Source organism: Daldinia vernicosa, assembly GCF_022497035.1.
Source record: "Daldinia vernicosa strain CBS 139.73 unplaced genomic scaffold F5Y00scaffold_13, whole genome shotgun sequence".
NCBI lineage: Eukaryota > Fungi > Ascomycota > Sordariomycetes > Xylariales > Hypoxylaceae > Daldinia > Daldinia vernicosa.
The window spans coordinates 220,415-243,548 of record NW_025953929.1 but is presented as its reverse complement, the minus strand read 5'-3'; the positions used below and the strand labels follow the sequence as shown (position 1 = coordinate 243,548).

Sequence of the window (23,134 nt, the reverse complement as noted above, 5' to 3'; positions counted from 1 at the left end):
AAATGAGGTCCTGTTGGGATTACGACATGGCTCGTCCCAGAAGGACGGGAACTGCGGATAATTCAAATGCATGCCATGGAAGATCAGTCGGCGTCGTGTTAATTAATCGAAAAGAAGAAGAAGCATGTAATACCGCGGATGTACGTCTGCTACCACCCTGCAATCCGGTTACAGCCTACGAGCCGACCAGGAGGTGAGATCCCTGGGTGGCAGAAAACTACGGTATGCAGGAAGATGCGAATTGTTCACATCAGGTGATATGTCGTGTAAGTCGATAATGTAACTTGATGTGTTCGCCGCCTGCTGCGTCCCCGCCGGGCAGATTTGCCTCTTTCGAATCCAGACGGGGTTCGACAGCAACGTCATTGGTCTATCGGCCCATGGAGATTGGCGGGCGCGGGACCCAATGAGCTGGGCTCCCAATGGACAGGTGATGCGGACAGCCGAAAGGGCAGACGTCCGATGCCTAGGACAGGCAATCGGCAATCTCTGTTGGCTAGGAGGGGGAGTCGGAACTGCTTTATTGGCGACGGGTTAATGGAATATATGGTTAAGTATCGAATGGGATTCGAGGGCCGAGGCTGCGGCACCGAAAGAGAGGGTGTCATCTGTGGGATCTGATCAACAGAGCTTACTGTTCTCGTTGCGTTACCCGGAAGCCCCGACGCTTTGGGAAGTGCGTAACGGTTTCCTGGGATCGAGGAGACAATGGAGAGGTTTGATTCGAGAAAAGGATGGTTTATTCACGATTTGGTCTGTACATACATAGTACCCAGGTGGACAGATAGTGTTGTGATGTAAAATATCACTATGAAAAAAGGGGGTTGAATTAGGTACTTTCTAAAATATTTAGCACCTACATTAAATGAATAAATGAATGAATGATAATGCGAAGTGTAGAAACATAAAATTACCTAGGTTAGTTACGTAGAAAATACATAGATTGGGGCGTCTGCCATCTCACTTGCAGACGCGGTAACACAATCATCATCTATAGTACATTATTACATATAATAAGGAGGTGAGCGATAGGTAGGGAGCAACTCATGTAATTAAAGGTACGATATTACGAGGGCGAGTACGGTAATAGAAAGAAAGCATGGACATGCTGGGTATTGTACAATACCTCATCTCAGCATGATCAACATTGCTGATGAAAATCATCAACCAACTAACTTACCCCTGTCCCCCCGCCCATTCGGGCCAGTCCTCGAAAGTCCCCGACGGAAATGGAATTCTCATCTTCCTTATTACATATATGTACATACCTCTATGTGAATACACTACAACCGCCCCCACAGAAAAAGCCTCATATGCCTGGCATTGCCAAGACCTATCCCGACTCCATCTACCACGCGACTGACCAGGGCTAGGCCCGTGATCTACGAAACGCTATTATGAAATAGGCATTCACCTACGTATTTCCAGCTCGCCTAACCCCGTAGCGCCGCATTACTATGCAATGGGAGTTGCTCCAAGCTGGTAAGCTAGAAGAATGGTGACGACCGTTGCGTTGGGTGGTATTTTACCCTCTTTTTTTTTTTTTTTTTTTTTTTTTTCCCTTTTCCAACTTCCCCTCCAAAACGTAATTGGAACTTCCGATTACGGCTACGAGGCGATTGGGGACGTCCGCTTGCGGTAATCGTCTAGTTACACGCTGCGGGCTAGGTAGCATGTTGCATTTTCCTTTGGAGTTGTTGTGTGGGTTGGGTCACAACGCGGTCACAACATGTGTGCTTCGCAGGTAACTAACGGAACGTGATGGTGTCGTAGCGCCAAGGGGGGGATGGGGGCAGCTGGTGATCTAGAAAAATAAAAAAGCAGACTTTCCTATGTAGGTACGGATAGTACTTTACTTGGGGGGTGATACCGAGATCAGCACGATGCTAGATGGAACAATGGTGTTAATGCTACACTCTAAAACATCATGGCCCCGCAAGAGAATAAATAAACACTTGATATATTAGGACTAATATATCTCCATCATATCAGCATATATGTAATATCTCGTTTAAGTCGACTTCGGCCCTATAATACGCAAGTGATGAGCGCCGCAATGACTACACGTAGAACTTACTACGTCTGTCGTCCTTTACCTACAATGGCATGCGCAGACCATATTGTCCGAGCGTTGAAACCTCCGTTCTATGTATAATAGACCCTTATAGACTGGGGTTATTTGATTCGAGCCGCCAATCTCTTCCCATGCTTAGTTGGCGAACGTCCCCTCCTAGGACAACGCTATGTTCTCTTAGACGATGGGATATTCCCTCTGCGTTACTGTACGTAGTAATAAGCTTGTTTGACTCCGGTCTTTGGGGTTTCACCCCTGCGTAAATCTCAAAACAAAAGCTTTGGAGCTCAGAGCTTAGAGCAACCTTCCCCACGCAGGGGCTGCTCCCTTCGACATTGAAACAAGGTTACCTGCATGGTAATGTTCCCTCTCCCAGCCACAGCGATGAAGGAAGAAGATCCGATGTATGTAGTGTATGCTTTATCCAGTAATGATCTTTGCCTTGCTATGCTAGTGTTTTTGACCACGAGCAGAGATCGAGATTTAGGGCCACAATCACAGGAACAAGATTGCCAAGAGCACATTTTGATATTTTTCTTAATTCTGCTTCTCACGGCTTGCCTGAAGCTAAGCCGGGTTTAGTCATCTAGATTCATCTTCCATCATACAGAAGCTATTTCGCCCGTCTCTCCACCGAGATCTGCGTTGGGTTCGACCCGTTGCTCTGTTGGTACAGTTTCTCATCCCCCCCTCCCCCTTTCTTTGCAGTCCTCTTTCTATACATTAGGACTAGATAAAATATCCAAGAAAAACCAATAATAGTAATAATAAATCATCCGTAGAAAACCGTGAACGAGGGTAAGATTGCTCTTGTTTTTGGATGTTCCAACATATATCCCTCTTCTCAGTATGATTCGTAAACGCCGGTGTAAATGCCCCGAGTAGGTAGTCCGATGCGCCTCGTCAATGAACAGTCACATCCTGCACAGATAAAATGCAACCCGTACCCTGATCCCGCAATTCCCAATCCCAGTAAGCAAAAGGCAGACCGCCTCTTCCGCCAACTCATCCCAACAGCAGTCGAAAATATACGGTCCTTAATTTCGGATAGGTATTTCAGGTAGGCGAAACAATGATGGAAAGCGAAAAATAAAAACAGCGAGTGCTTTTGAGAAACGAAGGCGGCCGTTCAAGTTCGTAACGTAGCCCCCCGGTTGGGTATCAAATGCATCCTTCATATCCCTGACTTTCTGGTCCTTCCCAACCTCCTCTTCGGATAGCCGCACAGGACTAGGTCCACATTAGGAATAAAACAATAAATAATAACAGTGTCGAACGGTTTATACGTCGATTCTGGGCTGGTACTTTAGTGGTGAGAGTTGCCGTTGTCGTGACATCCGCGCTCGTGCCTCTTCATATTGCTTCGTACGCTGAACGCCTTCCCGCAGCCCGCATGAGGGCACTTGAAAGGCTTCTCGCCGGTGTGCGAGTGGCTATGGATCCGCAGCGAGCTTGGTCTCGAAAACGCCTTGTTGCAGGTCTGGCAGATGTAACGATCTTGTGACTGCGGGAAAGACGCCGCCGAGGATGGCGAAATGTAGTGATGATGTTGCCACGGGTTGGCCCCCTGAGTTGGCCCTAGAGAGACCGTTACTGGTAGGGGAGGAAACGCCTGTTGCCTGATAAGCTTATGTCCTTTTTTTTACCCACCGAACCATGAATTAGACGAACCTGTGGCAATGGCCTCTGATAATAGAGCCCCGAGATCTGCGGTTGAGCTGACTGAACTCCTGGAAGAGTGGCGGGATAGTAAGCTGGTACTGGCGTTTGACCCAAGTATGGCGTAGTAAAAGCGGGTTGCGAATATGCCGGAGCTTGCATGGACATACGAGGTGCCACCGCTGCCGCCATCTGATGGCGGTGAACATCTTCTAGTGGCGGGGTCGTCTCGTAATAGTAGTTTGGTCCCGATACAACAGAAACTGATCTCGTCGACGGTGAATTGTAGCCATCAAAGGATGCATCTGAACTCATAGGGGGAGTAGGAGGTAAAGCGGCTCGAGGAGCGCTGCTCGCACAGTGAGCCGAATTCGGTCGAGTCTCTACCTTCACTGATGGTGCTACCCCGGAGTTTAGTACAGTGCCTTTCATAATAATAAAGTTGTTTAACCCGTTCATACCTTGCTGAGACTGAGGCGACTGCTCGGTCGTTGGCGATCCACCGTCTGCCATTACTAATAAGTTGGAGATCGAAGGAAGAGAGCATTTCGAGGTTTCGTCCATTGGAGGCGAAGGAGGCGGTTGTGGATATCCGTACTGAGCACCAGGCTGGTTCGTGTATATGGCTGAAGCCATCGTGTATATATATAATATTATGTATGTTGGCGAACTATTTATTTATTGTATAACTCAAGACTCTTGAGCTGTTGGTATTAGGAACTAGAGATTTTTGTTCGACGATAGTCGTATATATTAGTTAGCTGCTGTGTTTATTCGACAAAAGATATTGGCTTCTGGAATCCTCGGTATGTAAAAGGCGATTAACGATTCGTAGTACGACGAGCTTGAGATTATGTACGGGGAGTGTGGATACTTAAGTATAGACAGTCGGTGGTGGACGAGTTACGAGGGTTGACGATGTATCTACTATCAGATCTTCCCGGGAGGTATAATATAAACGACGATCAAGCGTCAATCCATACAATAATCCCTGGAGAACAACTGTCACAAATTGGGTGTGGGTCACGGCAGACCTGGGTTGAAATCAACAGTAGATCGCCGGTATCGAAGGTACTCCTGCATCATCGGCAAGTACTTATAGCGCCCCCTATTAATGGACGAGCCCCGATGTATTGGAGTTCCATGTGCGGCGATGGGACTCTGGAACTGCTTATGCTTGCCCGCCTCTTTTTAGTGGTCCCAATTCCCCAAGTATGGGCTGATGCAAGGATGATAGTACGTACAGTATGTATTAGAGTAGTTATATGTATAATGTATCAATGGGAGAAGCTACACTATGGTGTGTAGTCACGTAGTGTAAGTGTAGGTAGTGAGGTAGTGAGGTAGGTAGTGTAGGCCTGTATTGTACATGTGGGTGAGATCGAAGGATGGACGTAGGAGAACGGCTCCGCTGGGATTCTCGTGGGATCGCTGAAGGTCAAACGGCTACTGGCTACGCCTATGCACCGGCAAGGGTCTAATAAGACGTCCGTGTGCGTGGTCTTCTGCACTCTGGACATCCCCGGTGGACCGTTTAAGCTCATCCCTTCTTCTCCTTCTACCATAGTACCTCTTCGCTCTAAGGTCTTGGCTAGTCAAGGCTAGCACGGTCGTTGAAATATGTGGTTATGGTACTCCTGGATGCATGGCGCATCCGGGTCACCATTTCCCCTTAGGGACATATTGCCGTCCGGATAGTTGGTCTGTGACCCCTGTCTTGGTACAATACGCTTCGGACAAGGGGCCTAGTTTAGTTCATGTGGAGGTAGGGGACTTGAGACGACAGTAGGCTTGAGGTTAGTGCCGCAAGCTTTGTTGATACTCTGATACTATCTTTTTAAGCCCTGCCGAGCTTGTGCTGTGACCGGATTGTCAAGCTGATCTTATGCCGTTCCTCCCCACGAGCCCTGACAACGCACAAGCTGCAACGCTTCTCCGTGCGTCTGTCATTCTTTTCGGATGACAGCCTCTCTTGCCCCAAAATGTTTTGATCTACACTATTTAGACCATGCTCCATGCTGCAGATTGTCAGATCTATCTATCCGCGAGGGGAATGTTTGGGCTGACCTATTCGGGAACAGCGGTAACAAAGCATTGATCAAGACTTGCAACAAGGAGGTCTTCGGTTGACAAGTTCCCGTGCTTGACAGACGAACAATCCCGTGCACACCCGCGTATTGATGTTTATGTGTTTATTTTGTATAGTTATCTGTTATTCATCTCTGCTCATGCGGTTGATCCTACTATGTAGCATATGGGGGTAGTAGAACCAGCCGGTCAAGATTAGAGGATGTCCTAAAATGTCCTAAAAAAGAGTTCTCACGTGTTCGTTCACGGGGGTTCTGTAGGCGGTCTACGGAGCTTAAAGCGGTCATTGATTCTATCTAGCTTGATCGATATCAATATTAATAGGATCTATTGGTCGTAAATCAGACCACAGCCGCCCGCATCTGCCAGGTCGTCATAGGACACTAAAAGTAGGATGCTGAGATGAGCCTTACCTGTGGGATGGGAATATCCGAGAAAGAGGGTCCTTCGCATCTCAAGCTCCGTAGACGGTATGTAGACCTACGAGACAGGTCCATGACCAGCTCCATAAGGGACCACTTAATCCTTGGCGATAGGAGATAGCCTCATTAAACAGGACTTATGCTTTCATACGTAATACCCTTAGATCCATATGTAGACACCGCCTAGCTCTATGTAGGATTCGTTAAGATTTTTAATAGATGGTACGGTAGTTAATGAGTGCCTAATGCATACCTATATCATCGACGTGAGTGTTACCGATCTACTAGTGAGATCTAGGTATAGTTCCTATGTACAGTTGAAGGATCATAACGATATACGATATGACATCGCCAATACATTTTTTTTTTTTTTTTTCAAGAAACATTCGGAGGCTTTTTTCAGAAACGAATGCCAATCTCAAATGATCGGCAACTTGGCTCCAGGAATCTGCTTCGCTTAGGCATGGTGGTCTGTGGCTAGCAAGGGTTTATTTTGCCCTGGGACGACCATTTTAGTTTTTCTTCGGTCATGCCTTTGACTTTAACGTGGTCTATGATCGACAGCCTACTCCCCTTTGGGACGGCGCCTCTTTTACTTGGACCTACGAATCCCTGTCGCCCTGACACTCTAGCTCCCAAGACGAGACACCCCGTAAAGAGATGGCATAAAGGAATAAGCCAGTTCCGAGTTATCTGGCACGAGCCAAGTTACTACAGAACTTGAACTGTCTTGAATTTTAACTAACAGGTAATTAATTAACTAACACTTATGATACCTGATAGATTGAATTGAGACATATGCAAACTCCATCTACCTGTATTGTGATATTCCATAGCTTACATATGTAGATGCCGGGACGCCGAGCCGTTGCATGAATATATATATATGTACCTATGTACGCTCGTAAAGAATAACGGTCGTCAAGTTGGCCAACAGTAAAATCATCCGCCGTTGCGATCGCGCCGCGTCATGCACTACACTACACTACACCACACCAAGGTCCGAAGGCGGCTTCTAGATTTTGCACTTTTAGAACTGTTAACGAATAAGCTATAAGTAGGATTGACAGGTCCAAGCGACGGGGAGAAGCTAGAAACCACGTGAGGTCTTAAGATGGCTTGCTTTTTCTACTAGTTTTGTGTACGGATCGCTTGGAAGCATGGAACCTGAGTTGAGGCTTGCATAACGGCGCGCTAGATGAACGCCAGAAGAACGCCAGAACATGTTGGTATATCAGTAGCTATTAGGCACGATAGTATTGTACCTAGACTTCCCCTCTCCTTATTTGTTATATAGGTACCTACCCTCTACGCCCAACCTATGATATGTCGAGGCCTAACGCCATTGTGTACTTATGCCCAGCATGAGAAGTTGGTCAGATGAATTGAATTTGATGCTTATTGGAACTTAAAAGGAACTACCCCCGAGTCGGGTTTTTACCACGCGGTAATTGTTTCTTAGCGCTTGCGAGTAATGATAATATTAATCTCACACTACTGTACGGATTACACTACACGTGGAAGTACTTCATGTACGAAAAGGGGGTATATATAGCACGGACGTTCTACGTTCAAGCTTCACACTTACTCGTGTAGGTAATTAGTATTTTTCTAGTTATGCCGTATATAGCTGGACCAATGCTTGTGCTTTGTCGTAGCAACTAGATAGTGTAGGTACTATATTAAGGCTTCGCCTCCTAAGTATATGGCTTCGTTTCAGTATCGTGCTCAACTTAATTAGTACGAATTCCGCTGGTCTTGGTCTACACTAAGAAGGCATCGTGAGGCTTAGTATGGGTGTAGTACGAGTTAAACTACATAGATTTCGAAGCAATAATTACATACATAGATCAAACATGCTCAACTAACTCCGAATAGGTATTTAAAAACGGAACTACCTCGGAGGCTCTAGCTTGATCCCTGTCCATAATGATAATATGATGGCGTTCTAGGTGGGTAGCAGAACAAATCTACACGCTCTCCCCCGCGAACATCCTACCAAACAGCATGTAAATTGCTTTATCCACTCTGTTGGTTTTCTCAGAGTTATTATAGCTCACCCCACCCCATCTGACATGGAATACCTGGGGATGTTCTCTAAGCGATGGACGCTAAGGTACTATGCTGATCTCATGTCACCCGGCTCCCGCAAGCTACTCCCCCGACGGCGTCCTAGACCCATGCCCGCCTATGTTGATCTCGACCCCTAATCCAAGCTTTTTGATGAGCAGTCACGTTTATTTCGGGTCACTTTCCTAGAATCGATGTCATCACTTCCCATAGCAACAATATTAATATGACTTTATCGTTTATATTCTCGATCATATTAACCTAGGCATTCTTCTTGTTTCATACAGTAGCATTTTCTTAGATTTAATAGACGAGCTACTGAACTAGGAAATCGAGTTTTCATGAGTCATTGAAACGGTAAACATAGTCTCTTCGAGTCTAGGCCATGTCTACGACGATTTTTCTTTACCCTCTAGTGAATATAATATGTAGAATATAGGGTGCATAGACGCGTCGCGCATTCGCGCTTCTTCTGTAAAAAAGATACGACGTTAACGATGAGGATGCCGGGGTTGTAGATGGTAGATGGCTCTGATCGACAGATTTTCCTGTCAGCCCTACCGTGTTCATTTATTAAAAAAAGACTTGGTCCTGTCGGCACATTGCCGTTTCGTGACACCGACTCTCTTCAGAATGTAAGAAGCTCTACACCACATCATAAACTTTTCAATATTCTCTATGTCATTACGTTGCACTGAGATTGAAGCTACTTGCGGCTATGATAATTCTTCCAGAACCCAGTATAGTTAAGTCTATCGGGGTTGATAACCGGATTCGTTCAAGACGGGGTAGTGAGATCGACGATCTGGGCAAGGGCCATTGGTCCCGAGCCATGGAAGTCTTTCTCATTAATCATCCATTTTCGTCCTTACAGCCCAGCCGTTTTCCCAATCAGGATATGCACTCATGAGATTAAGACAGATGAACGAATGTTAATCCAAGATCGCTAACTCATTACGACTTTATCATACGTAGACCTTGAAGCTATGTAGCTCTGCGTAATAATACAGTAAATATTCCAGCTTAGAAGCGAATATCTTCAAGCACGTTCCAGTAGAATTTTTCAACTTATCTAAAAGTAGTCTTTAGGAAATCTCAATCCCTTAGTGACGATGGTAATGAGCTGCAAATTGTAAGCAGTTTAGCTTGTAATGCGCGGTAATTAGGTACTTTGCTCGTTTCTCAAGGCGTAACGACCATCCTGAGGCGCAAGTATAATCGTATACCTCCCGTTCAGACGGTACCATGACTTCCCCCGCCCCAATGGCGCCCAACGACGAATCACCAGAATAGCCATGAACTGATGCCCAACGAGGATTAACCTGTCAAATATTCGAAGGGGTTTCGGTGGTATTGGATACGACGGGGACCGACTAAGACCCCTATTACCACGTACTCGATGGTCAGCTTCAACCATTAAGCCGGGTAAAAGAAATGCTAACCAAGTCGTGCTCCTCCAATCATTGCAACGTAAGAGACACCAGTACAAAATACACTCATATCTGCCTACTTAGCATTACGTTTGCGCTGTACGTGCAGCACGATATCGGACCATATAGGAATCAAATAGGACTCATAATAGACTAACACTCTTCAGTGACTACCCGTGTGCTTCAGTATTGGCTAGAAGGATTCAACCTAAGTCTCTTCTGCTTCCTAAGATCTCCGAATGCCGTAGCCAGTCAGGATGCTTTGCAACAGCAGCAAGGCAGCCATCTTTCTATACATATATGCAAGCTCAGGCTCAACTTACCATCAGTATATGCATGAGCTTCGGTAACTATGACAGACTAGTTATGTCATTGCATATTACATTTGCTTTTTTTCCTCGGGTTAAGTATAATGGAACTGGCCCATCGAGCGGGAAACGAGGGCTTACACAAATTCTCTAAGAAATGAAGAATGCATCTCCGCATCGACTACCAGTCAAATCGTTTGTTATGGGCTGATGTGGCTGTTTCTACGACATATGCAATGGCCTAGATCGACCTTAATGATGTATTGATATGCTATGCATGGGATATTAGATGCAAGCAAGACTTTAATCAAGCAAGGGTTCATGTTATACAACCGAGTCAGTAAAAATCTCTGGCACTGAGCCGCATTCAGCGTTGTCTTCGTGGCAAGGATATAATTATTTTATACAAATTCAACATCGATGTGTTCACCGGTGAGATCACATCCTCTACGAGAATGCCGTCTGATCACCAATACTATGAAGCTACCCGAGTTATAGCCTGAAAGTTCATCTAACGATGAGCTTAACCTTACAGAATAGCCAACTATTTTACATATCAATGGTTATACTTAAACCTATCGAGTTGACTACCTCGGAAACCGCAGCAGTTGAACTATTAAGGGGTTGTAGTTAGAATACCTAGGTAACTTAGTATTGCTCTTGAAGATTGCAACATGAATAATATAAAAGGGGTTAAACCAACATTGCAAATGCAAAAACAATCTTTACAGTATAATGTTCTTTAGGCGAGATGTTTCCAAGCCATCTTGTAACCTATAACAGCCACAGTATACCTACCTAAATCTACCAATTTCCACGGGTATTCAGCTATCAGCCAAGTCGGGTTATTCAGCTGTGATCGAAGGGCAAATCCAGCCAAGACTATCTATGCACTCCGCGAAAATATCGTCCTTATAGATCTCCGTGGTATGCCCGGCATCTGTCTAGCATTACGAAATAGTTAGGACGCCCACGGCAAGTTATAGTATTGATGTGAGCAAGCTGACCCCTTTCCCCGACGATGTCCTACCCAAAGCTGGAGTGCTTCCCCAAGCTGACGGGATTTCCGCAATGCTGATTATAATGCGGAGTAGCCTATCCTATAGTGCATCTGTGATACCTATATGTATGCAATGTGAATGACGATAATCTACTTCCGCTTACAACCGCCGTGGATCGCTGCATGCAACCCGGGCGTCAATATTTCGACTTCCCCTTAATCAAGAGCAGCTGGACGACTTTGAAGGACAACAAAGAATATTATACATTGCATATATACCTACCTACGTAATTTATACGAATTACTGCAACACGGTAGTGGCTTATAAGCTGGGCAGTCACATGAGTTCACATGCACGAGGATAATGCTCCGGAGTCGGCCGTATACCGGAAAGCTGATGGGGGAATACCTCATGTCGCGATCTTACATAGATAAATTGCGCTTCTGGAAATACCGAGTAGGAACCACACCTAGATCCGAGTGTTAAAGTTACAGGTCACATATCACAGCAGGTTTACGTATGTAGTAAATAAGCAAAACTCTCCTTTTTTTTCTTTCTACTTGTACTAGGTATGTAGGTAGGCAGCCTTATTTATTTAGTCGAGCGACATGGCAGCATGGTTACACCCATGATCCTCCATTCTACCCACGCCGTTGGGCTGGGACTGCAAGCAGGGGTCCAGGATGAATGGAAGTTGCTGCAAATCTACCTACCTAGCTGACAACCACTTCGGCGCATACATACGTAGGAGGGTGATCTTTTACCAGTATTCTTTTTGGAGTAATAAGCCCTCGACTCAGCAACTTATCTTCTAGCGGGGTATCGATCTAATGGCGCTCATCGTACGTCTAAGGTGTTGTAGATCACCCGAGTAGATCCCTCGGGATACTTAGAAAAGACCTACTTTCGAATCTTTCAAATTCAAAATACAGGTTTATGGTAGATGCACGTGAAGTTCAATACGACTTAAGCAATATCTCGTTTGTTTCCGAATATACCCTCCTTTACCAGCATTAAATGACCAGTGACACTCTAGATTCTATATGGACATATATACATACTACCTAACCTATATTACACATACGCAATACCTAGCTGCTGGGTGTTAATGTCGATGTCGATCATGGATTACCCCTTCCACTTCGGCTCCATCCGGTAGGAGCTGTCAGCTTTTGTATAATGACACTGACAGCCCTGATTTATATTGCGGCAAGCTCGGTATTGGTCGGACACATAGGCTAGATGACCCGAAGTAACAGTCACTATTCTAAAAAGCGACATAATCCGTGAGATCACTAGGTTCCTTAGGCTTTCCTAAGCTCCCGAGATTAAGATATTTCGTTGGCGCACCTGCAGACTACCGTAAAGGGGGCGAGCTGAGCGTCATCCCATGGCCCCCGCTGCTGGGAGCCGCGAGTCTTAACCATGGCATGATTTTATTACGTGACTCAGCCTGTTCCCCGGACTCGTCGCGCGGTAGTGTGGCCGGTGGCTGGGCGGCGTTAGAGGAATAAGCAAAGAGCTAGGTAGGTAGGTAAGTAGGTAGGTCTTCTGCGACCGGGGAAAAGCTACGCCTCATCTCCTAAATAGGTATAAGCTGATATATGAATCTTGATCAGTATCCGCCTACAGTATCCAGACGCGCATGTACCTACCCTTAGCTCTCACCGGAACATACCTGAAGCGCCTCTCAGCACTAAGGGAAAAACCCAACGTCTAATGTTACTCACGTGGCTGACAGGATCACTTTTTCGAACCCTTGCTATCGGATCTAGATGTCTTTCACGATGTTTCATATACGCGTGCCCAACTCGTGAAGCGCAAATACCTAGCTTCGATATTCTTGCTTCTTGTGTCTTCGCCTAATAAGCGATAGGCACAAGGACAGCAAGACAAAACGAAACGTAAATGATAGAAGTATTTATGACAGATCGTTAGGCGTATCCTTGCGGGCGTGGTCTTAATCTTACTTCTTTTAGCCTTTCCCATTCGCGCATAGATTTGCGTGCTTCAACGCCGACGACGTCTGGACTCGGCTTAACTATACTCACACCTAGGTATGTCAACCCTTAGTTGCGGGTTATCACGACATCGTCGACTTCCCAGCTTTTCGGGACCTTTAGGAAACCCACAGATAGATAGCCTGATAGCCTGCCTACCTACGTCCTACTCTACGCTCGTCGCCACACGTTATATTAATGTTTAGCTTTTCGCAAGTCACTAAGACTAGCTTGGTAAATGAAGCGGATAGGTAGGTAGACTATATTCCGCCACTTTCTGCAAGCAATCACATCTAGATCGACCGACCAAGAAAGCGACAAGACACGGCACGGCGCGGGATAACTTCAGCACTTTAAGATAGTGGCGAGGCGAGGCGGCTCGGAAAGCTCTCCCCATAGACGCCTCCTAGCGTGTAAGTAAAAAACTACTACCTAAGGTACTCACCGGATGCAGCCTTCCTATGCGTCGTCCCCTACACCCGGGACGCCGATCCCCCATCCCGCGCTGTTGGCTGGGATCTTAACGACGATCAGTAGGCGGTCGCTCGCTGTACGCACAAGTCCCCTCGGCGTGCGTACGGAACCTATTCCACGTGTCGATCATCTGGCGTGGTCTAGCCAGTGGGGGAGTTCCGTAGCTCAGGAAGTCTGAGTTCGCTGGTTCGTATCACGGCAAATAGTTTTTGTTGCGTTACCCAGCATGGCTAACGTAGCTTCACTTGCGTATAGATGACGCCGATCTTGTCTCACAGGCGCAATTCTCGTATATTACTAGCGGAATTCTACTGATATGCCGTGAATTATACCTGTCGTCAGCAGGTCTTCTCTCTATGCCGGTAGCCCTATCTCCACAAACGGGCGTAGGTAGTAAACGTACAACGTCAGAAGCTCTGCACATAGTATTCTTGCTTAATCTGTGACAAGTTAACTCCGAGGTCTTTAGCCTCTCCCCTCTCCCATATCCTACGCCATCCGTCCGAACGTCATTATTCTATTCTATATTTTGAGGGGGAATAGAGGTAGATTCTATAGCCCCCGTTACCGCCAACTAGTAGAGGGTCTCCAAGCCAGCGCTGATTATCACGTAGCATTATGCCGGGATTTGCATTCAGCCACGCTGAAACGACTGCCGTGTACGTTTTTCCTTATCGCGCGCGATCGTGGAAACCGGCGTGAGAGGAATTGCTGCCACCGGTCAGTCAGTTAGAAGCCTAACAAGCCAGCCAGCCAGCGACTGGACTGGGCATAGGGTGGACGAAACACGTACACAAGCGAGCTGCACTCGATAAATGTGCCCAAGCCTAAAGATGAGAAACAATATGCCACCGAATCACACCTCGTACCTATGTATCTCTAATTCGAGCGGCTATAAAGTCTTTCACGGGCCAATCTGGCGGCTACTTGGCAAATAAGCCGGATTTGACATACCTATGTAGAGCTGTCGAAGACGATTCTATTTCCTGATATAGATATGCCGTATTCCTTCGAGAGCTGCTCCTCGTAGCCAATTATTATAAATGACTTCGCGCAGATGATGGAACAACCGGCGACGAGAGCGGGGCTTGGCAGACATGGCTCTGTTTGTAACCCTAAAAACCTGGCAGGATGCTATTATATCTTGGGCTTCAGGCGTTGTCATACTCTAAAAGTAGGCTGAAATAGCGAGCTTATTCGATGGCTGCGTCCAGCGGTTCGCTCAGCAGCATGTACTTTGAGTGACCTATGCAAGAGAGGTAAAAAGCCACCGACGATATGTGTTATTACCTACCTGATGGTTCGACTCAGCTTCAAAACAGCCACTTCCTTTCGAGCGAATACCATACCAGCATTACCGGTCCTGACATATCTCATGACTGCGGGGACTGCGTATGCTACGCTCGCCTATGAACCTTTCTAGACCAGAGCTGATGGATGAAGCCGTATTACCATGGAGCCTAGACCACCGACATTATTTCATGATAGAAAGATTATAAATTCTCATAGTCGTAGGGGCTGTCATTGTGAATGCATGGCAGCTCTAGTGGATAGAATCACGGTATAGACATTCTAGTCTTGATACTGCAACCAGCATAGTGTATTGGCAATGACCATTTAAACTACAAGGCGGGACACCTACATAGATGCTTACCTACATAACAACTGCTCTCTCTTACAGGGACTCCCCGGCTTAGATTAGTCAACTGATCCATCCCATTCTTGAACCTCATCCCACCGCTATTGTCTGTATCACCACCACACACCCGGACTGAAGGTGACGGACCACGTAGGTATTTACACGTAGACTGCAGATTCGTCAGCATTAGATTCCGGGTATTGCTAAGTCCCCGTCAGCTCCACGGGCCGCCCCCTGTGCTGAACTTCCCGTCGGGGCTTCATACCCTTAAGGGCTTAGCAAACGCCTCAGTAGCAAACGCGATAGCCGGGGGAAGGGATAATGGTGTGCCTACACTATACGTCAACAATATGGAAGGATACGATACCCGGGTAGCTGGCTGAAAGATCGTCTCGCTGCAGAGATACATGTGCAGGAACAGTGGTGTGCACACATCGCGGGTCCTTGCGGTTGTCGCGAGGCAGGCATGCGACGGATTCATGGCGTAAATATACCAACATCCGAACATAGAGCCCTATCCGCAAGCAACGAACCGTCGTCGAAATAGCTTATAGAACATTTTATAAAACAATAGAATTCGATTATTATGTGTCCAAACTCTACTTGTTCACCTAATGCAACCCCGTTTCTATGCATCTAGCTTTAGTCTCTCTAGCATTCTATCGATCTTCTGCAGTAGAAGCTGGTAGTTGATAGCATCGGACGCAAACTCATCTTCGACGAGCTCTCCATCGAGGGTTCTAACCACACCAGCTGGGCTTGTCAAGGCCTCTGCTATATCAGCCTTTGCAGAAATGGGATCGGGATTTTCTACTTCAACGATGCTCTTCGTGTCCTTGTCTTCCGCGGCAACGTCGTTTGCCTGCGCGGCTAGCACTTCCGCTGCTAGCCCTTGCGCTGCTAGCACTTCCGCTGCTTCCGCGCTGATCTCGCCGTTCTCATCCATCATCTCGTCTAGCCCGGCGTCCTCAAACCGCAACCTAAAACGCTCGGATAGGTAATACCGAATATCATCCAGCAACTCGATCGTATCCGTTTCTTCTCGGGTCTTGAGTCTCGAAGCGCTTTCCTGGATCAGCTCGGTAAACTCTTCCTCGTCGATGTAGTCTTCTAGCCGATACGCGAGATACCGAGCGGCGAACTCTTCCAATCGCTGAACCCTCAAGTCCCAGGCAGCATGTATAACATCATATACGTTAATGGGCTCAACCTCTATTTCACTAGTTTCGCCGCCTTCGTGAGTATGCGTCCGATCGACTAGGACGTTGTTGTTGCCACTTCCTAATGTGCTAATGGCTACCGCGGCCTTGTTTTTCAACTTGTCCAGGAATAACATATCGGACGCATAAAGCAGATCAAGCCCGAGTTCAAGAGGACATTCGGACTTCTCGGTATAAAGGAATGTTAGGATGAGTTCGAGGATCTCGGGTCGACAATCTATTTTGATGATATGTAGGTGCTCTGATGTTTGGGCCTCGCGAAACTGACTGGAAAACATGGTCTCGAAATATGGCGAACGAATGAGCATGGCCTTATGCGCAGGATATAAAACAGATCTCCTAACTTTCTTCGTGTCATTGTGCTTCCGTGATTCACCACCCGCACCCGGGCCAATGGGAATGCCGTTTGATTCTTCTTGTTTGTCAGAATCCTCGTCTTCTTCTCCTTCCTCATCAGCTCGCAGGAGACAATCCGCAAATATAGAGTTATCGTGCGGCCATTTGACTTCGTGGGCCTTCCGGGTGTCAACAACAATCTTGTGCCCAAGGACCTTCTCTTGAAAGAAGTCTTGGATTTGTTCTTGAGCTCGATTAACTTCATCCTGATGCCTCTGTCGCGCCAATCGCCGATCACTACCCGAAAGGATAGCTTCCCATAGCTTATCGATCTCTAACTGTTTACTGATCTTATCAATACCAGTTAGGACCTCTTCCTCGGTGCTGCCACCTCGGGAGTCAACTAACTCCCTTGGAATATCACCGAGGTATATATATCGCAAGACGATCCGAAAAGACTCAATTGGTATTGACTGGGGCAGCTTCCACGTCTCTATCTCGGGCGCCTCTGCGAGTTTCCTTTGGAAGTATGGTGACCTGGCAGAAAGAAGGAACTTATGAAGTTCGAACGATTCCGATGCTGCTATCAACGTTATATCGGAAGTCTTGGGCGTGTCCCTAGTCAGCAACGCGCTGATATGGGCGGCCCATGGCTGCAAGGGGTCGGTAGACTTTGAGTAGTCGTATTTCAGCAGCAGATTCCGAATCTTGTCGTTTAGAGCATTGTAGATGCATCGTTCTCCTTGGAACGTGTCTCGCTCTGCTAAAGCGCCAGACTCGACTACAATATTTGGAGTCAGTAAAAGTTTCAAGAATATTTCAACACTTGATAGATATCTCGATAACCATAGTATATAGGATCGGATACATACTAAGCAGCTCAACCAACTCATAATGCCCGCAGAGACTTGCCTAGACATCAGTCAGCTACCTATGATCTTCAAGCACAATAAACAGGAAGACAAGTCCTACTCACAACGATAAGAGGAGTATAATCGAATTTGTCTTTGCCGTTTATATTGACGCCGGCAGAAATCAGTTCTTGAGTTCGCCTCAGATCACCTCTTCGACATGCTTCTAAGAGCTCGCTAAACTCCTGGCTGAGATCCAGGGGATTCTCATCTCGCAGTACGCCACTACGAACTAATTCGATATCATCTTTCAGCTTTGCTTCTAGCTCGTGCTTTCGAAGAACCATGGTTGACCAAAACACAACGATAGTATCGAGTGAATTTTCAAAGAATGGTCAAGTCCGATAACTCCGACCACACAACCGGTGATTGTTGATGCATAGTTAATTGGTAGGTAGCTGATTATGTAGTAATTGGACAAAAGTTACAAAATGCCATTGATTCAATTGGATAAGCTAGATAAGTCAGATGTATGTCATCAGCAGCGATATGGAAGCGGGAAGCGCGAATCGGGAATCGGGAATATCACGTGTTAGATGGGTTAAAATACATCCAATCACAGATTCAGTCAGATATGTATGTACAAAGTATGAAGTATGTAATCCGCGAATGCATGTAACTGTGCTTATCGATAAAGGTCTGACGCGATGCTAAGACTAATTCTAACTAGCAGTTAATAGAGTTCGACCATATACCCTGTAGCCCCACCCTGAGCTAAGCAGTTGCCGTGGCCACGGGTGGATTTGTTGACTGCATACACGCAATGTTACATAAGATACAAAAACTGTCATAGAAATTAGCACAGGGCTCAAGTATCTACTGGGGTGTCCTGTGCAATTGATCGGATCCATCACAAGGACAGCCATTTTCTGATTTTCTGCCCTTGCCTTTGCAGTTTCCAGAACCATTTCCAGAACCAAATTCTTTATTCAACAACAAGTAGTAAGATAATCCTCCAAGGTATCCAAGATAATCCCCTCCCCCCCAAGTCCCAAGCTGGAGCAGCATCGAATAGGTAGCTCTGGCTTACCCCCTTCAATCCCTCCAATAGTGTTGTCTTCAACTTCTTTAGCTTCTTTCTTGCTTTTGTTGTCTATGGCATAGTCATAAATCATTGAATTCGAAAAGCGGCTCGCAATTCAGTTCACTATGGCAGAATCTATCAGTTCGCAGTACGAAACCCTGGAGAAAATAGGTAGGTGTCTATTTGGTCTATTTGTTACCTTGTTACCTTTGACTAAGCTGTCATCCCCTTCATTCTTATTTCCATGGCCGCGCTCTAACATTGCCAACGTAGGACATGGCTCCTTCGGCGTCATTCGAAAGATCCGACGGAAGTCAGATGGCAAGATCCTCTGCCGAAAGGAGATCAGCTACTTGAAAATGTCGCAAAAGGAACGTGAACAGCTACATGCTGAGTTCCAGATCCTCTCTACTCTCCGACACCCCAACATTGTTGGCTACTATCATCGCGAACATCTCAAAGAGACTCAAGACCTGTATCTTTACATGGAATATTGTGGTAATGGCGATCTCGGTCGGGTGATTAAGGGTCTCGCCAATCGCAAGGAGTACGCCGAGGAGCAATTCGTATGGGAGATATTCTCACAGCTAGTCACTGCCTTGTACCGATGTCACTACGGCGTAAATCCTCCGGCGGTAAGCAAGAATGTCCTTGACATAGTGACGATGGGGAAAACAAAAGCTCCGCAGGGAGCTGTCACAATTCTCCACCGAGATCTGAAGCCCGAGAACGGTGCGTGAGCTGGAGATGTGTAATTCGTTATAGGAGGTATGTGCTAACCTGTGGTAGTCTTCCTCGGAGAGAACAATTCCGTCAAGCTCGGTGACTTTGGTCTATCCAAGATGATACAATCGCACGATTTTGCGTCCACATATGTTGGAACGCCTTTCTACATGTCTCCCGAGATATGCGCCGCTGAGAGGTATACTCTTAAGTCAGACATCTGGTCACTAGGATGCATAATATACGAACTCTGCGCGCGTGAGCCCCCATTTAACGCCAAGACTCACTTTCAACTCGTTCAGAAGATCAAGGAAGGAAAGGTCCCACCGCTTCCAAGAGTTTACTCGGGGGAGCTTATGGCCGTTATCAAAGACTGTCTCAGGGTCAATCCAGATCATCGCCCTGACACGGCAACCTTGCTCAACCTTCCGATCATACGCTTGATGCGTAAAGAGCGAGAGGCTGTAGAAGCCAAGATAGAGTTAGAATCACGCAACAACATGCTCAACAATAAGCTAAAGCAAGTCGAAGAGAAGCTAGCCAACATCGAGGCCGATAAGTTGAACTACCGACAAGAGATCGACTCTCAGTTGCGACGAGAGTGGGAGGTCAAGGCTCGATTAGAAATCGACCGCCTTGTCAATGAAGAGATAGAACAACTCCGACGACGTTTCGAAGCCGAGGTAGACGCGCGGGTACAAGAAGAACTACAAAAGAAAAGGGTCTCGTTCGGACCGGTCGAGACTCATGAATTTACATCATCTCAAGTATCCAGGACGAATTTCTTCCTGTCCATGGCTGGTAGTACGGACAGCGAGTTTCCCTCCACTACAGATATTACCGAATTTTCTGTTAACTCTCCCGAAGAACACCCTCTTAAGCGCAGCACACGGGCGCCGTTTGCCCGCGCTCAGACTATGTTCGAGCGCAATCCCGGAACGCCAATGTCGATGGACATCGACATGGCATCCCCATCCCCAATGGTTGCTATTGCATCCCTGTCCCTATCCCCACGACGAAATATCGCTACTAAGGCCCCAACCGCAAACAAGCCACCCATATTTGACTTTGAAGATGAAGAAGAGATCCGATCAGGTAGGAGAGATCCGTTCTCATCTGATTCGGATGACGACGACGATCATGTAATCCCATCCCCGACTCGCCCACCGCGGACGAATAAGAATCCCTTCGGCCCCCAACGTCCAATTCTTCCTTCAACGAAATCGGCTCCTATCAACCGTCTAAGAAACCAAACCACCACGGCTCTTAACAAGCCAAACCCTCCTCTAACTACCTCTGCTCCCGAGTTCCGAATCCGGGCTAAGCCTAGCAATGGTGCTTTGAGGGAAAAGGGCGATTCTCCTAACCGACGGCTCAGCAAAATCCCCTCGGTCGCCAATCTTAGCATGCAAAATGCGGAGAACGGTGGACAACGCAAATCCTCGCTTAAGAAGGAACCAGAACCAGCGCCCACCAAGGTAGTAACAAAGAACAACATCAAGGGCCGCACTCTTGTTGAGCTCCAGCAGGCTAGAGCCGGCGGTCGACCAGTCGAGTCTGTGAACGTTAGCCCCAAGCGCAGTTCCAAAGATCGATTCGCTGAGCCCGCCGTTTGGGATCCGGAGAGGGACGAGATGCCGAGCCCGTTCCTAGCTCGGAAGAAGCAGCCGTCCAGGGTATAGTCTACCTGGTAACGAAAGAAGAAACCACGCTCTCCTCATCCTCCCTTTTCTCCGGGTTAATGTACCAACGTAAACGAGTCCCATGATGATATACCACCACCCGGCTTGACACAGCGTCGCTTTGTCGAACCTCTTACTTTTTTTTTCTTTTGTTCATATTCCAGAGGGTGGCTAATTCGGAAAGGTGTCCGGAGGTAATGATGACGTTTCGGTGTCACAAAGCATAATCGCGTCGTTGAGAATTGGCATGGCATGGCTGGTTACAGAACAGGCGTTTCGATACAGAGGAGAAAGCTTCGTTTTATGAGTTTTTTTTTATCTTTTATTCTTTTCCGGCGTACTTGGCTGAATTGAGGACCGGCAGATCCCTCAGGCATAACCTGTGTATAACTCGTTTGCGAAATGTCATTTTATGCTTTTATGAATCCTCACTAATGCTAGAAAACTTAAAGACAGAGCTGGCGCGATGCTATTGCTCGTCGCTATTATTCGATATCGTCTGCTTCGATACCGGATGATGCCGTCCCTTGCTCGGATACACGTTTGGAGTAAGGGGAGGTGTGTACCCGGTATTAAGCGGACTAGTTATGACTTATGATTATTTAAGTGTATTTATCTATTCATTGCGTTCGTTGTCTAGGTAGTAAATATGTACTACGCGTTGCCACTAAAGAGTGTCTTCGGGCCTGTTTTTGTTTGCACTGGCCCTTACTAGTGACTCGTCAAATATACTTTCTTCAGCTAACCCCCAACCCTTAGGTTGCTCGTGAAGCACGAAGTAGCAGCTAACCGAATAACTAGAACTCGCTGGTAGGTAGAATATGCTGTGTCCCCAATTCTAGCTTAGGGACTTGCCCCTTGCGTACTGAGAAGTCTATGGATATCAAAGTTGATATGGACTCGAGCCCCTATACGACCAAACCCTCAAACCAGTGTAGTGCCCCATTCAGTCGCAGAAGTAAAGGAATTCGCCGTCCTCTTCGGTAGGCTGATTTGCTGTCATGCAATCCTCTAGTTGATGTTAGCTTCTAGTAATATAATACCAACTGCTAATAAGTCATGAGGGTCCCGCCCACCACCTCGCCATCAGGAGATCAGTGGCTGAAAGCAAACTCACCACGTTGTTTGTCGCAGTCTTGCACGCTGAAGGCCTTGTTGCTGTTCTGGTTGGCAGTGTCGGCGCAGGCGTTCTTTAGGTCGTCGCAGACGCGGTTTGAGGCGGTGCTGAAGTCGTTCTGTTAGACGGTTAGTGGATGTTGGGTAGCCTAAGTTATCTTGGTTAAGGGGGGTGTTTGGTTTGTTACTAATAAACCAAGGGATAGAGAGGGTGGATAATAAGATTCTCATTTCACGGCCATGCCCTGCGAGGAGATGGAGAAGAGTACGGATAGTGACATACAAACGTCTGGCCTTCTGATATGCTGCTGTTGGTGATTTTGAAAGGCTTCTCTGTATTGCTTTTGTCGAACTCTATCTATAGATGCGTTGTCAGCTATAGATTAACTCTATACTGCTAATTTACCCGTTCGTATATACGTTCTCTACTCCTCCTGTATACATCGAGACGAATGGACCGTACGTACCTTCGCTGGAGTCTTGCCTCCTAGAGGACTGCTCGGGCTAAATTGCTACATGTATAATGTCAGACACAACGAACTGAACTGAACTGAACAGAACAGTATAATAACTCTAAATCATAGAGTCGCCGCGTAGCCACGAACCTGTATATCAGATATCGCCTGCCGCCCGAATAAGCCCGTTCGGAAATCCCGTCGCATCTCCTCGATCAAGTCGCCGGCCATGACTCCGACGAGGAATCCCGCCAGCAGAGACGAGGTAACAGCGCCTCGGCACCTCATGACTTGGCCGTGCTCTCGGTGCGCTCTTATTTCCGAATCTCGTATAACTAATAAAATTGCGTCGTTCGGAATAATCGACCGGGAAAGGATAGGCAATAGATAAATAAATAAATAGGTAAATAATACCACTACGGAAAACGAGACGAAATCTCTTCGATAAGATTATTTTTCGTTAGTTAGTTACCTCTTATACCTATCGTACACACCCATTCGC

General features: G+C 46.8%; 4 protein-coding genes across 4 annotated transcripts; 1 reads left to right on the top strand and 3 right to left on the bottom strand.

Moving 5' to 3' along the window:
* Positions 1–3,259: 3,259 nt before the first annotated feature.
* F5Y00DRAFT_27835 (uncharacterized protein) lies at positions 3,260–4,510 on the bottom strand. The gene is made up of 2 exons (XM_048013427.1): positions 3,746–4,510; positions 3,260–3,686 (listed from the first exon to the last, which is right to left on the bottom strand). Exons 1-2 carry the CDS (start codon positions 4,367–4,369, stop codon positions 3,381–3,383), a joined length of 930 nt encoding a protein of 309 aa, XP_047866662.1. The 5' UTR covers positions 4,370–4,510; the 3' UTR covers positions 3,260–3,380.
* Positions 4,511–15,715: 11,205 nt separating this feature from the next.
* On the bottom strand, positions 15,716–18,049 carry F5Y00DRAFT_27778 (uncharacterized protein). Its single transcript, XM_048013425.1, has 3 exons — positions 17,698–18,049; positions 17,594–17,633; positions 15,716–17,502 (listed from the first exon to the last, which is right to left on the bottom strand). The coding sequence occupies exons 1-3, from the start codon at positions 17,917–17,919 to the stop codon at positions 15,794–15,796; spliced, it is 1,971 nt and encodes a 656-aa protein (XP_047866661.1). The 5' UTR covers positions 17,920–18,049; the 3' UTR covers positions 15,716–15,793.
* A 421-nt stretch (positions 18,050–18,470) lies between these two features.
* On the top strand, positions 18,471–21,697 carry F5Y00DRAFT_231905 (kinase-like protein). Its single transcript, XM_048007092.1, has 3 exons — positions 18,471–18,827; positions 18,930–19,388; positions 19,446–21,697. Exons 1-3 carry the CDS (start codon positions 18,782–18,784, stop codon positions 21,059–21,061), a joined length of 2,121 nt encoding a protein of 706 aa, XP_047866660.1. The 5' UTR covers positions 18,471–18,781; the 3' UTR covers positions 21,062–21,697.
* A 310-nt stretch (positions 21,698–22,007) lies between these two features.
* On the bottom strand, positions 22,008–22,920 carry F5Y00DRAFT_260179 (uncharacterized protein; the record flags this gene model as incomplete). The annotated part of the gene is made up of 5 exons (XM_048010983.1): positions 22,008–22,072; positions 22,179–22,296; positions 22,461–22,535; positions 22,645–22,689; positions 22,783–22,920. The coding sequence occupies 5 exons, from the start codon at positions 22,918–22,920 to the stop codon at positions 22,008–22,010; spliced, it is 441 nt and encodes a 146-aa protein (XP_047866659.1).
* Between the last annotated feature and the right edge of the window lie 214 nt (positions 22,921–23,134).

Coding starts and splice junctions, on each gene's coding strand:
- F5Y00DRAFT_27778 (XM_048013425.1), bottom strand. CDS start 17,919: ATGGTTCTTCGAAAGCACGAGCTAGAAGCAAAGCTGAAAGATGATATC. Junction 17,634..17,697: donor ATTATACTCCTCTTATCGTT/GTGAGTAGGACT, acceptor ACTGATGTCTAG/GCAAGTCTCTGCGGGCATTA. Junction 17,503..17,593: donor TGAGTTGGTTGAGCTGCTTA/GTATGTATCCGA, acceptor CAAATATTGTAG/TCGAGTCTGGCGCTTTAGCA.
- F5Y00DRAFT_231905 (XM_048007092.1), top strand. CDS start 18,782: ATGGCAGAATCTATCAGTTCGCAGTACGAAACCCTGGAGAAAATAG. Junction 18,828..18,929: donor CGAAACCCTGGAGAAAATAG/GTAGGTGTCTAT, acceptor TTGCCAACGTAG/GACATGGCTCCTTCGGCGTC. Junction 19,389..19,445: donor AGATCTGAAGCCCGAGAACG/GTGCGTGAGCTG, acceptor AACCTGTGGTAG/TCTTCCTCGGAGAGAACAAT.
- F5Y00DRAFT_27835 (XM_048013427.1), bottom strand. CDS start 4,369: ATGGCTTCAGCCATATACACGAACCAGCCTGGTGCTCAGTACGGATAT. Junction 3,687..3,745: donor ATCAGAGGCCATTGCCACAG/GTTCGTCTAATT, acceptor ATCAGGCAACAG/GCGTTTCCTCCCCTACCAGT.